Raw genomic sequence first — 14,920 nt, forward strand, 5'->3', positions numbered from 1 at the left:
ATATCAAAAAGATTTTTAACCATATGAATATACTATCTATTCAAAAATGGATAAACAAATGTACACCATAGATAGCATGAATTTTATTTAAAAATTCAAGGGCAATATAAAATAGAAAGTTCTCTGAACTTTGAGGTGAAAATCAGTAAGCACACACACAAAGGACTACCGTGAAGATACTAAGACACAAAATAGAAGTAGTTACCTTTCTGTCACAGGGCTTAGGGCTACCAACAGTGTTTTGTTTGAGGAAGCCAGCTGTTGTTGACCAGCGTGTAGGGTTTTTTCGTGAAGGCTCTTCAGAGGAAAAATTATTGTCACTGACAGAAGTTGAGAGACCAATTAAAGCTGGGTCGCTGCTTCGTCGCACATGAAGAGGCATATCTACAAATACAAAAAAGCATTATGTTTTTGAAAAAAGATAACTAATGTCAGAAAACTGTACATTAGGATAAAATTGGTTAAATCCCAAAGATTAAAGATGAGAATAACAATTTAAGGTGGGTCAGCATTCTAAACAGACATTCCATTAGTTCCTTAGAAACATTTTACGGCAAAAGAAATGTGGTGTGTAAGGGACTACCTGCTCTGAGTAAGACTGCATGGACTTGAAGATGTGCCTCACCACTTGTCCCTGTGTGCTTCTAAGCAAGCTGCCTAACTAGCCTCAGTCTCTACTGTATTTGGAGGCAAATGGCGATAAAACAATAAGTACTTTTTTCATAAGGGTGCTGTGAGGACTAAACAAAATAAAATGCTTAAAACAGTGCCAAACACATAGTGCACTCAATGGAGAGTATCAACAACCATTATTGCCATTATTAACCTAATATTTCAAAATAAATATCATATATTCAAAAACATAAATAATAAATCTAAGCCATGAAGCAAACTTCATCCAAGTTTTAATCATATCTGTTGGATTAAAAATACAGAATGTAGCCCTGACTGGTGAGGCTCAGTGGGTTGGGTGTCATCTCATAAATCAGTCACCATTTCGATTCCCAGGCAAATGCCTGGGTTGCAGGCCAGGTCCCCAGCTGTGGGTGTGCAAGAGGCCACCCATGATGTTTCTCTCACACATCAATACTTCTCTCCTTCTCCTTCTCCCTTCCTTTTCCTCTCTCTACAAATAAATAAAATCTTTTTTTTCCAGTACAAAATCTAAAAAGTGTTTGGCTAGATTATTAAGGAATTCTACTGAATAAATATTTCTTTTGCTCAAATAAAGTATTATCAGAGTGCAAAGCACAAACATATTTCATATCCTTAAGATTAAAAAACTTGAAAGTAATATGCTAATAATCAGGTAGTGTCTGGCATATATACCATACAAAATGACATGAAAGATGGAGTTTTAATAACTGTATTCATATGAGAAGAATTTGCAATTACTGTAATAAAATCAGTAACACACCCTGGCTAACATTTGTATCAGCATCACTGAGAACATTTTGGTAGATATAGTAGTCATTGTTATAGTAGAGAAGAAATAAAGAAAAATAAAAACACGTTAAGTTTCTGACATTGAGAATCAGACTCAAAAGTCCCACTCATCAACTGAGAGAAATCACTCAAAATCATATTACAAAAAAAGTTAGATTGAATTGTGTTATTTCTGTTCAAAAATCAGGATGTAAGTTAAATATTTATAAAAAGGCACTGACAAAACAGCTTTGACCTTGTACCACACTCATCATTTACTCTATGAGAAACACTTTTAGAACACTAATGCATTGCCCAATGGTGTGAATGCACAGATCCCTGAGGGCACTAAACTGAACAGACCATTTACATGTACTGCAGGTTACAATTAAATCATTATCAATCCAATAATAGTTTCAAAGATGTTAAAACAAATTACAAATGATCAGAGAAAACAGAAGCATTTAGTTATTTTGAATAACTAATTCAAATAAAAACTAAATCAAGTAAAATTTTGATTGGTTTACAGTTTCTTCTTCTTGGTTTTATGATTGCACAAAAATCATAAGGTATTTTTAGCCAGTTTATACACACACGCACAAACACATATGAATGCCCAGCACACACGCTTCTGTAATGAAATTGAATCAATGATTTAACTTGGAGAAATCTAAAACTTGTTTTAATGAGTCCCTACATTAGTCACAGTGAAGAAACATGTGACTCCACTAAGCTGAAGCTCAGAGAGGTTACAAGAGGAGCACAAAGACAATTTTCTGGCCCGAACTTCAGGCTCCTGGGTCAGGGCTCATTCACTACCAAATTGTGAAATTAGTTCTATTATTCAACAATTCATTGGAAAACAAACTTTATTTCTAGCTACTTTCATATAAAAATATTAGTCCCAATTTTGTAAAAGGCACTTTTGATTTCAAAGTAGAATTATATACACTGAGAAATCATATACTGGTTTTAACTAACAGCATCATTTAATATAAGTGAATTAAAGAAATATTACGTTAGCTATACATAATAAAACAACAGGTATCCCAATTTCAGAAATGTTAAAATAGGAGAAATTGGAAAAAATAAACAAAAAACGCCTACTGGTTAAATACAAGAAATAAAACGTGTAAGATAAAAAGAATGCCCCAGAGAAGAAGGGTCTAGACCCAGCTGTCTCAAACTTTTATCTCAGGATCCGTTCACGCTCTGGACACTACTGAGGACCCCACACATTTTTGTTTATGTGGTGTATTGCTAAGAACAGTTACCATATTAGAAATGAAAAATTTAGAAATTTAAATATTTACTAATTCATTTTAAGCTAATAGTAACATCTTTTACATGTTAACATGAAGAACAGAATTATATGAAAATTCCACTTTACAAAAGAGCAAATTTATGAGTGTAGCACTGTTTTACATTTTGATTAGTAGAAGACATCTGGGTTCTCATCTCTGCTTCTGGATTCAATCTGCTACAACATGACAAAGTATTTTTAAAAAACAACAGAAATATTTAGCTAGAAGAGGAAATAGCATTTTAATCATTCTAGATAATTGTGAATATCTTTTTGATATCACATCAAAACTTGACAACTGAATTTCCCAAAGGTTAGCTGCAATATGGAATGTAAACTTTTCATTCTGTCACATTAAAATCTACTTGTCTGTGTTAAATTCTGAATGGATCTTAAACACATGAAAAAAATGTAACAGTTATTTGGAATATGAAGGGGACCCCAAAATAATGAAATTTATTTATAAAAAATTGTGCATTTATTCTTACAGGTTTAAATTCAGTCACCTTCAAAGTACTCTCCATTTGATACAAGATATCTATTGAGAATTTTTTTTCCTACTGCTCAAAATAGTTTTTGAACTTGTCTATTTTGATGCTGTTTAGTGCTGTCAATTTTTTGTCTCACGTCTCCCACGTTGGCAAAACATGTCCCTTTGAGGAAGTCCTCAAAGTCTCTTGGAGTGAGACTGGGTGATAGGGAAGGTGGGGCATGGGGGGCATGATGCTTTTAGTCAAAAACTGCTGAACACTCAAAGTAGTGTGAGCAGGTGAGTTTGTAAATCCTCCATAATGAGATGGGCAAACATGTTGAAAGTGTCTTCAAAAAAAAATTCACTGAAGCCTAATGCCAGCTGGTACACTGATACACATGGGTTCCTAGAACACTCACCTACTGCAGGGGAGCCTGTTCTACAAGGGTCCCAGCCCTCCAGAAGATAATTCCAAATGTTGTTATATTTCTTCATATCTGAAAACCATGTATGTGAACACCACCACTAATTCCATCAGAAAACTCATTAAGCATTGGGAAGTTGTCATGCTCAGAGCAGAATACAAGTTTTCCAAAATCTAATTTTGACTAGAAAGCGTAATGTTTGTCTCTGGCAACAAATACTGCCGGTTGTTTGCTTTATAGTGACAGTCTCACTTCATTCATTTTCTAGAAACTCTTCATACCAAAGGCTAAACAGCTAAAGTTTTTTCAGTCCTTTTTCAAATATAAATGGTGTTCCATTACAAAATGTGTATTTCAGATTACAACTCAAGCCGTCACATAAAAGTTTTCCTGAAGACAACCATTGATTTTCAATATGCACGAGTGCTTTTGCCTACCTCCCATTTTGTCACTTAAAATATTAATTTGTGTACTCGAGGGTCCAGAATTAATAAAAGTAGTCATTTTTGCTACTTAATCAAGGACAGCAGATAAAAACAGAATTGTGCATGTACTGGGTGAAGGACACATGTGGTGCCAGTGCCTTGCTACATGCTAAGGGGACTGCATTTTACCCTTTGGTGCCTGGGTCTCATCGATGCAGATGGCAACCCAGCAAACACCACAAAATATATCATAGCAAGCCTATGAAAACCGCTTGCCATCACTCTTTCATAAAATGGTCTTAGTGACTCCCAAGAACCCAGAGATCACACATGAAGAGCCACTCAGCTCGAGTTGTGATCCTGGTACATTGGGTGACCTCTCCAGACCTCAGTCTCCTGATCTCTAAAACCACAGGCTGCACTGATGGAGTCAGAAGATCTTTTTGATGCTAAAACACATGTGATTCCACCAAGTTCATATGCTCCTAAACTGGTGGTCACTCACCAAACTTCATCCCAGGAGAACTTATAAAAACTTACAAAAAATGAACTTAAAAATAATAATAAAAGTGTTCCAAAGTCTTACAATTGAGCAACCATTGTCATATGCCCCAGCACAGGTTAAGGATTACAGAAAACATGTTAAAAGGAAAATACACCAGAACTGTAGGTAATGGTGCAAAAGTAGCCACAAATAGCATGACAAGTTGAGCCTGACTTTAACATAAACATTGCACCTTAATCAACAAAATAAATCATGAAAACCAACTGCCTGGTACACCTGACAGATTTCTCACCTTCCACTGTCCTGATGATACATATTCCACATAAAGAATGCAAACTATCTTGGCTTCAGAGGAGTAATATGTGAACACAGCCTTTTCCTCTATGATTTATTCATGTTTCTGGTGCCCACAGTGCACTTCTGCATTACTAGTAATCTGATATAATTTGTGTTGTTACAGCAATTGAAATTAATAGGAGCTTCCCATTTAAGGTAATTTGGTAATTATTACCATAATTTCTCATTCTCAACTTTAAGAAAATCAATGCTTTTAAAAACATGATGATAAAATTTTCTTTCTTGTGATTTATTTAACATATAGATTTTCAAAGTAAATCCTCTGAACTATTAAAAAGAAGATTCAAAGATGAGGGTCTTCAATAATTGACCTGCCAACTGAGGCACACAGGCGCTGGCACAAGCTTGCTGGTCCAGGACAGCGTGGAGACTGCTGTGTGTGCACCTGTAAAGAGTGGAAGCAACAGCAACAAACCTCACCACGAGATGTAACATTCTCTGGGCACTAGTACACTGCAAACATTGATATGTTTCTCCAGGTAGGATATCCTTTCAATAAGTGGAAAATGTCAAGTTTAATAATAAATTACAGCAAAAACTAAGATATACAGGGTCCAAGAGAATATGGCCTGCTTGAATGTGGTTGCAAGAGTAATAATACAGGTGTAATAATTTATAGTTTTAATTTGAACTGTTCACCTAAAATGTCATATGGTATGCTTGAGTGTGATAGTCATGTTACAGAATTACATGCTTATGATTTTGTAACAAAAGATTTTATAATGAAAAGGGGCATTGTTTGTGTGGGACTCTGTAACAGTTTTTTTAACTATTAAATATCCCACCCCTACCCCACTCCTAATCAGCTTTCCCATTGCTTTTCTTCTTTCATTCTTCTAGTGATTTCTCAATTATTTAACCACTAAAGGTAATAAACAAATCTTTTCTAAGAAGAGAGGCTTAAGCTGACAAGGTATTTAATCAAATATAAAAATAATATGCAGTTATACATGTTCTATTAGAACTTATGATACAAACAGCATAATCACTTTTACACAAAATGAAGAATGCCTCCCCAATCTTTGGGGCAATTATACATTTCCAAAGACATATCTCACAGTGAGAAGAGCTAAGTTATTAACACATGCCAAGAGATAAAAACCTGTCATCAAAATTGCAAAATCGACCTTCCCATATATGTCGCTCTTTTCTATAAAGGTACTTAACAATATTTCACTTACTAAGGTAAAAATCCTTGATGGAAATTTGTGGGAAACAAGGAAGAAAATAAGCTTTAAAAAAAAAAAACAAATGACTCATGAGGATATAAAATAAATTTTATCACCCTGTTATTAATTATTTTACATACAAGAAATAAATAAATAATACTGTAGTTGGACACTTACTAAAGGTAAACTAAAAGATCTCATTTACAGATGAGTGCACTAAGGACCAGACAGGCAGTTTAAGGGCTGGGTCACAGGTCACACTGCCCATGACCCAGCTGTAAATGGAGTGCTTGTTAACAGACACCCTGCCCTTACAATTTGGATTTGACCACACTGCTGTCTGGGAAGAGCTAAACTGTGTCAAATCTACAATATGCTTACACTTCACTAAAGATAATAGGTGATTTCTTGGGCAGGTTGAGTTGAAAACATTTCCATATATAACAGAACATCTTCAATGATTCTGTTGAATCTTAGACACTTAGTAAGGAAAAGAAAGTCAAGGTGAAAATACATTTGTTATGTCAAATACATTTAATGTCATATGAATGTTTCCAAAGAAAAAACAAGAACTTTTCTGATGAATATTAAACCTATAACACAATAATTCTCATTATGAAACTATAACCCCCACCCCCAATCAAAAGCCTTCCAAATACTCGTATGAGTGCAGGGATAGGTGGAGAAATCTGAATGAGACTGATGAGTCGAGGCAATGGTAACACATTGTTGGGATAGAATACTACAATTTTTCAAAATCTTACCATTGAGTAAAATATAAAAGGAAGAGATCTGTAGTACTTCTAACAACTATATGTAATTCTACAATGATCTCAATTTAGAAAAAAATAAATGGCCATCCAAAGAGTTAAACAGAAAATCCAAGATGAGGAGTTAATGTCAATGCCTGAAGCGATCAGGAGAACAGAAAGGTATTAAGCTGTTTCTTGTAACAGTCTTCTCCTGACCACGTGCAGCATCTACACACTCCATGTGCACCCTGTATGGGATCCACTCTGCTGGCTCTCTTAACATGCCCCACAACAGGACAACTGCACCTTCCCAACACCAACAGGCTGGCCAAGATCTGCCCTCCAAGCCTCCTACAGCCTTCACTATACAGTGAGTGTCCTATGCCCTATGGGTTTTCCTCAAATGGTACCAATTCCCCAAATTTGTCAGCTCCAGTGTTAGTGTCCTAGCAACAAACAGTTGGCTAATACAGAAAGGGGTATTTGAGGACACTCTAATGGAAGGACTGTTTACAAATATATGGCAGGATTAAGAAAGAGCAGCAAGTCATGAAGTCCCCGTGAGGCCTCTGCCACCCCCAGGGCAAGGAGAGCTATGGATGGTTTGCAGGGACACAACTACCAGCAAACCACAGCTAGGCAAAGAGGGGCCCATAAATGAGTCCTGCCTTTGTTTTCTTCCCACTCTCCATCAGTGTCCTGCAGGTGCATCCCCAAGGCTAAGCCAGAAACAAGCAGGAGGGCATAGAGCCTGGCTTATGCCTCATGGGAGGTCAGCCCTGACCACACAGGGACAAATGGAGAGTGAGTCTGAAGGAGAACATGGCATGTGCATAGCTCAGGATGCTAGTGAAATTCCTCTGTTCCTTTCTCCCACTCACTTCATTTCTATTTCTAAAAGCATCAGCCAGTCATTTAACTGGAGGACAAGTATTCACTCACTCTATTCATTGCACCACTCTCTCTCCATTCCTGCACACACACACAGACCAAGCAGGAACTGATATTTAGAAGTTGGTTAAAATGCATCAGTCAAGAACAAAAAACTCCCCAATTATGAAAGATTCAATTCAGGGCTTCTATCTTGTCATCCCTGGAAGGTAGAAATCAGTGGTTAAGGTGTTGAAGAGACAAGCTGTAGAAGTGAAAAGCCTTTCAATTTTATCTTCTTGTCTCCAGAGGAGCAGGTAGGACCAGGCCTGAGGAAGTTATGTAAATGACCACCTGCTTATAAAAATAGGAATCAGCTACTGAATCCCCTACAGAAAAACATACTGGCCCCAAATCCTCTGTTAATGCTGGTACAGCTCAGGAGAAATGGTCAGTCAGTTAGAACCCTGAGCACCTACCAGGACCCACCAGGCAGTGTTCAGGCCGTCACACTGCAGAGCCAGCAGTGCTACACACCGGTGATCTTTCCCTTCTCACTCATATCAGTTCCCTTTTTTGTTTGGCCATGGCAGGTATGACATATGGTATCAGCAGACACTTGCTGAACATCTACTAGACACTACAAATATTGTAGAGATTTTTTAAAAATAATGACTATGGGGCTAAGGTGTATTTAAGGGTCACTTATTGTCTAAAAATCCCTCTAAATCAATCTCACACTGAGCATTCAAAAGGGCACAAATACTCTTAACACACCACCACCTGCCCAGAGATGAGCTCAGGACAGAGTTTTCTTTTTAATGTTAGTAAAAGAAAGAGGAGGACAGTAAGAAGAGTAATAAATACAAGGTACCCAGATGAAAATCAGTACAGGTGGATGAAACAAACCATTACAACATCTGGCACTAGACATTCTTTGGGAGAATATGGTGGGAATTTTTGTTTGTTTGTTTTGTACTTTCAGAAAAATACCTTAATGAGCAATGAGGGGACTGAAGTTGAGAATGTGAATTGTAAAGAAACAATGGAAAGAAAAAGAAGGAGGCAGAGTAAGAGCATGCACACAGGAGCATGAGAACAGGCAAGAGCTAGCTAAGCTATTTTCCCTTTAGAAATGAACAAAATATCTGGAGATGAGAAAAAACAAAGTAGTGGGGGGGGGCGTGTTCTACATTATTGTCACTGATAATATTTTTCTATCCAAGTATGTTCAGCAATTTATGTGTCACCTATTTCCATGTGGCCAAGAGCCCCTACAGAGCATAAGACCCATGAGGGGAGAGACAACATCTATCCCCCTCGCTTTTGACCCTCCTGGCCCTGAACAGTGCCAGAAAGAGTGTAGACAGTTGATTATCACTATTCACTGCAGTTGTGCTCTACAAAGTCACTGAAAAGCCCAAATTAAGCAAATACTGAACACACTGCTCCAAAAGGAATTACAAGGTTAGGTTAGAGCCTATGGTCACAATATTTCCATCAGCTGACCAATACATAACTGTGTTTATATGTGTTTCTGGTGAAAGACACCTTATTCAACAGAGGTTGTTGATTCATCAACATTAAACTCATGGCCAACAAAACTAAAACTCATGCCTGAATGAAGCTTATCCAACATTTTCTCCATAAGGCATATCACAGACTTGTGCTTAAGTGCCCAAAACAACATTGTATGTTCAGGGTTCATTTTAAATAGCAAAATTACCCAAAGCAAGTATAAAAACCATGGTACCAAATGGACCATGAAGAGGGTACTGTTTATAATAGGAGCACTGGAACAAAAAGCAGAGTGGCCAGTGTTCAACTTCAACTAGGAACAGCACAATGGCCATTCAGTATCTGTGGGAACCTCCACAAATAGTGACTGGTTCAGCTGTACCTCCCTCAACAAGTGTTTGTTGAATGAGTAATTGACTCGTAAATCTTTAAAAGAGAACCACTACTTCCTCCTCCAGGGTCCTCTCTGGATACTGGCTTTCTTGTTTTTTCTTCCTTTTTTAATAAGCAATTTTTTAGCAAGCAGAGTTAGCTGCTTATCTGTCCCTAATTTTTTAACTTACTATCATTTAGATTCCTCCCTACTAGTCCACTAATGCAGCCTTTGCTGAAGAGAACTCTAAACCTTCTCCTCTTTACCAAGGGATATTTCTGGGCATCCAGCCCCCAGGGATCTTGAGTGTGCAGCACAGGCCTGACTTCTGCTCTGGGGAAGTCTGCAGTGTCCTCGAGGAGGTAGACAAATTACCCAGCCCTTTACAGTGTGACCAAGGTGCTACAGAAGTACAGAGCACTACCTGAACCCTCAACAGGGCACTTTCTAAAGAGCATCAGCAGAGACTTCATGAGAGAAGGAACACTTAAATTTTCTCTCCTGTCCTTTCACACTCACTGTGTCTCGTCTCAGAAAATCTCTGACCACCTCTGCATGGGCAAGGTGCTCCTTTTACAGCCTGCCTGTTCCTGTCATTGCATCTGCCACACTGCCATCGTATGTATTAGGATCTCCCTCCCAATAACATTGGCCAATGGAATGGAGAGGAAAAAAAGATTCAGGCAGAGAAAACTGCCAAGACAAAGGCCAGACACTTAAATTCTTAAAGGGACTGCAAGAAATTCAGTGTGGCTATAGTGCAGTGTTAGATATTACTGGAGAAAAATGAAAGCGAGAGGTAAGCCAACACAGGGTCCTTTCAGTCAGACACTCTCAAACTTTAACTTGTACACAGTGCACCAGAGGATCTTGGTGAGATGAAGCTACAGGTTGTGGGGTCATGGAAGACTTCAAGTCCTACACTTCTCATGTCCCAGTGACAATCATGCTGCTGCTCTGACCACCGTACTTTAAGACTCTGATAGCAAGGATACACTATGCTAAAAATTCTTCAGCCTTGCTAAAAAAATAATAATTTAGTCTTCCTATTTTATGAACTCTCATCAGTTCAGTTTATCCTCTCCCTCCATCTTGGCCCTCTCTAATTCATCCTCAAGAAAATACCTGCAACACTTTTCCTAAATCACAAATCAGATGTCATGACTCTAAATTCTTGGTCTGATCAGGTCACCGTACATCACATTAAGCCCTGGAACTTACCCTCTGCAGCCTCAGCAATACATCTGTGCTCATGTGCAGCTAAAATGATCCAAGGTAACCAGACCACAGACTCCTCCAGGCCTTTCCCCTTTACTCGCCATTGCCAGTCCCTCTGCACCACTCTATGGACAGCCTGGAATGGACTGCCTTCTCTAAGGAGTCCAAGAGGTTCAGATAGTGAAAGTGACATCATGCCTTATGTTAATGTTGCTGATTAGAAATGGTGCTTTCTAGTCTGTCTCCATAATTAATTTTAGAGATTCCACTCCTAGTTCTCACCCGAGCAAATAGCATTTAGAAAATGTTTAAGTGTTGTTGCAAAAATGAAATTAAACACGAATGAATATGACAATCCACCTACCTCTATCCCATTCAAATTGATTGTCTCAAGTATCATAAGGGCAATCTTTTCAGCAAAGAAAAAACAATTACAGATACCGATGTCCAGAGAAATTTAAAGACAATATTCCTGCCGGAAAAAGCTAAAAAAACTGCTGCTTCACATATTGGTGATAAACTCTCTGGCCAGGAATCCCAATACTTTATTATTTATTTTACTATTAACTTTACATAATTGTCCTTCATACAGTGTTTACTCACCTATGAGAATACTTGAGTATAAGCAAATCTAATTTTCCACATGTAAGTTTTCATGTATAGCTAGACCAAATCCTTCATGTCTCTTTCACTTTACCAATTTAGTTCAACAATCATATAATTAAATTTTGAAACTATCAACTTCATCTCACCAGCACATTAACAACTACCAAGTACTTCACAATGGCAAATGTTTTAACTATCAGTTTTTAAACTTCCACTAGAGTCTCTGTATTTCATTTTGCTCATATACAGACTGTTCACTCTGAACTTGAATTTTCATGGAATTGAATTGGCCAAAAAGTTCATTTGTTTTTTTCCCATGAGATGGCTCTAGTAGTGCTTAGCTGTCTTTAACTTCATTCAAAACAATTTTGTTCGAGTGCATTGTTATGCTGGTCATATCAGTGTGCATTTGAAAAAACACATCAAAGTTGGTGAATTTTTCTGTAGCCATTTTAATATTGAAGATAGAAGAAAATACTCAACATTTTTGACATATTGTGCTTTATTATTTCAAGAAATGTAAAGACACAACTGAAACTCTAAAAAAGATTTGTGCAGTACATGAAGAAGGTGCTATAACTAATCAAACATGTTAAAAGTGGTTTGTGAAGTTCTGTGCTGGAAATTTCTCTCTGGATGATGCTCCACAGTCAAGTAGACCAGCTGAAGTTGACAGAGATCAAATGGAGACATTAATTGAACACAGTCAACATCGCACCATGCAGGAGAGAGCCAACATACTCAAAATATAGAAATCAATGAAATCATTGGTGAAAATGAAAAATGTGTCTTTTGTTTTACATTAGAAACCATAAGGACTTTTTGGCCAACCCAGTACTAAAAGCTATCTAAGAATGATTCAAAAGTCATTCATTCAAGATAAATATCTAATGACATATACTATGTGCTCAATATTCTTATTGCTAACAGTAAATAATCCTCAGGGATTCTGCACTGAAGTGATGCGAGAAAGACAATGGATAAACGAATACATAGAGACTATATGGTGATCACTATGAAGAAAAATAAAGAACCCAGGCTGCTGAGAGTTGAAGAAATGCTATTTTATATTGGGAGAGTGTGACAGAAGCACTTCAAAAGTTCATTCAATTCAAATTGTTCATTACCCACTTTTCTGTCTTGAGTGTTCCAATTTAAATTCCTTCCTTACCTCAGAGCTCTGTATATACTGGGTATTAATAAAGCCATTTGGCACCAACTGGTTGTTCAAAGGCATCATTAAGACTTCACAGATCCGAGACATATGGCTGCATGTTTGTTTCTACTAGTGTCAAAGTGCAAAGATATTTCATAGCTAATCTAATGGAATCTATTCATTCTTTTTAAGCAACAAATAATGTAAAAGTATGCACATCTTGATTATTTATAATAAACCACTTAAGTCTGTAATCACTAACATTTATTGAACATTTACTATGGGTCATGCATATGCTAAGAACCTTAATGCATTAATTAAGCCTATTCTCAGAACAAGTCCACGAAATAGGTTATATTATCCTTCCTATATTATAGGTAGGGAACCTGATGTTACAGGGGTAAAATATCATGGCTAAAGTTAACCTATTAGTAATTGGTGGAGACAAAGTCCAAGCCTCAATAGTCAAGCCACAGAGAACCTGCTCTTCTGTAGTGAATGTAGAACCCTTAAACGCCAACTTAAAGGCAGGGACTCAGGCTTATTTGCAACCTTCTCACCAACATCTACCATCATGGTCATCTCATTGTAACAGAGCAGTCACTGCCTAGTAGCTGAACTCACTCACACTGACCTTGACTGAGCTGGAAGGACAGTCTCTGCCACTTAGCCAATGACTCATCTGTTACCTACATCTTTACAGTCACGTTCCATGGGCAAAAAAAAATTTTTAAAGTCATGCAAAAATTAAGAATGAGACAAGTTCTCTTTAGCTAAGACTAGCAAACAAATAAGGCTTTTAACCTCACCCTAATTTATTTTATTATTAGGGGTTCTGGGGGAAGGAGTGAGGAGTGGCATACTAAAGGAGAAAGGGACCTCATGGAGTATGTGCATAAACTAAATGCTTCAGACTTCATTTCTATACAGGGAACACTTATTTGGTTAACAGAAATGTGTTGGATATAGGGTTCAATCTATAATATCATATAATACGATGCTTCAATCTTGTAAAACAGCCTATATTTTCACCTAAAGAGTCTTTTCAATCAAATACTTAGTCAATTTAGGATAATAACACTTGGCATATACTAAACACTAAATAAGGGCTCTCTCTCAGCTACACCCCTACTATATTTGGCCTTAACGAAAGGTCAGAAACACAGATCAATACCTAAGATCTTCCCATCCCCACCTTGCACTTGTGCCTACACTTGAGTTATATCACTGGTTCTATCTCTGCACTCATCATTAAAATAATACTTTGTGAAATGCTAGTTTCCAGGCCCCCACCCAAAAATACTGAAAAATGGGTAAAGGATGAGGCCCAGGCATTATTTATATAAACTATCCAAGCAATTTAAATGTGCAGCCAAAATTGGATATCATTGCTCTAGTCCCAAGAGCTTGCCTATCAATCCTAAAAGATCCTATTAAAAATGCAGATTCTGATTCAGTATAGGTCCAGGATGGGGTCTGAGACTCCACATTCTAATAAGTCCCCAGGCAACGCCCTGGAGTACAAGGGCCCCTTCCTTGCTGTGCAGTACCGTAGCCTCTACCGACACTAGCTATTTAAACCAGTTCCTCAGTCACCTCTTCCTCATTTCAAGGACTCAGCAGCTACATGGGGTTAGTAGCTACCATAGTGTGCAAGCATACACATCTTTGAAATTTTTAATGCAATGAACAATTTTATAGAAAGCTAAATTTGGCTGAAGAAAAATATGAGATACTTGTTAATTTTACAGTCTCAGTTTTACTAACTTTTAATCACTAAGAAAGGATAGTATCTAAGGCAGACTTAATTGCTTTTGTCTCAGCTTCAGTTTTAAAATGTTATACAAAAGAATAGTTTTCCAGCTTATCAGCATTTTCTAAGACCTCACTAGATGTTTTATGTAATATTTTATGTTTATATTTGCACATTTTGGGAATCATATCTGTCTACAATTTCCCAAAGCAGGAAACAAATCTAACATAAAAATTTTTTAATTAAAGTGCTATATTTGGAACTAACCCAGTGTGACAGTTCAAATCCTACTGTATATTTGTACACAAAACAAAAAATTCCAATAATAATCAAGGGGGACAAATTCTTTTTCTTTAAACTGTGTTAAGAAAACCAAACAACTACTTAGACGCTTTTTGAGGAAATAAAGCACTTAAATATAGATAAAACATTTCTAATATTTAAGAAGCACTTTTACAACTAGAAAACCAATAACTTTACCCATAACTCTGAGAATCTGACAACCAAGAAAGTGGAACTCAATGAAATAGTAGTTTCCTAGGCAACAAGCACAGCCAGTAGAAAAAATAAAAAATAAAAATAAGCAGCATTTG

General features: G+C 37.1%; 1 protein-coding gene across 16 annotated transcripts in view; it reads right to left on the reverse strand.

The window, feature by feature from the left end:
* Positions 1–14,920, reverse strand: part of PARD3 (par-3 family cell polarity regulator) — a 686,648-nt gene that overhangs the window by 402,550 nt on the left and 269,178 nt on the right. For all 16 annotated transcript variants that reach the window (XM_045819999.1, XM_045819993.1, XM_045819992.1 and 13 more), the window contains one exon: positions 206–384. In XM_045819999.1, coding sequence (XP_045675955.1) covers positions 206–384 — 179 coding nt within the window. The remainder of the gene's footprint in view (positions 1–205; positions 385–14,920) is intronic.

This window comes from Phyllostomus hastatus, unplaced genomic scaffold, assembly GCF_019186645.2.
Source record: "Phyllostomus hastatus isolate PE091 unplaced genomic scaffold, TTU_PhHast_1.1 phas_scaffold_39, whole genome shotgun sequence".
Lineage (NCBI taxonomy): Eukaryota > Metazoa > Chordata > Mammalia > Chiroptera > Phyllostomidae > Phyllostomus > Phyllostomus hastatus.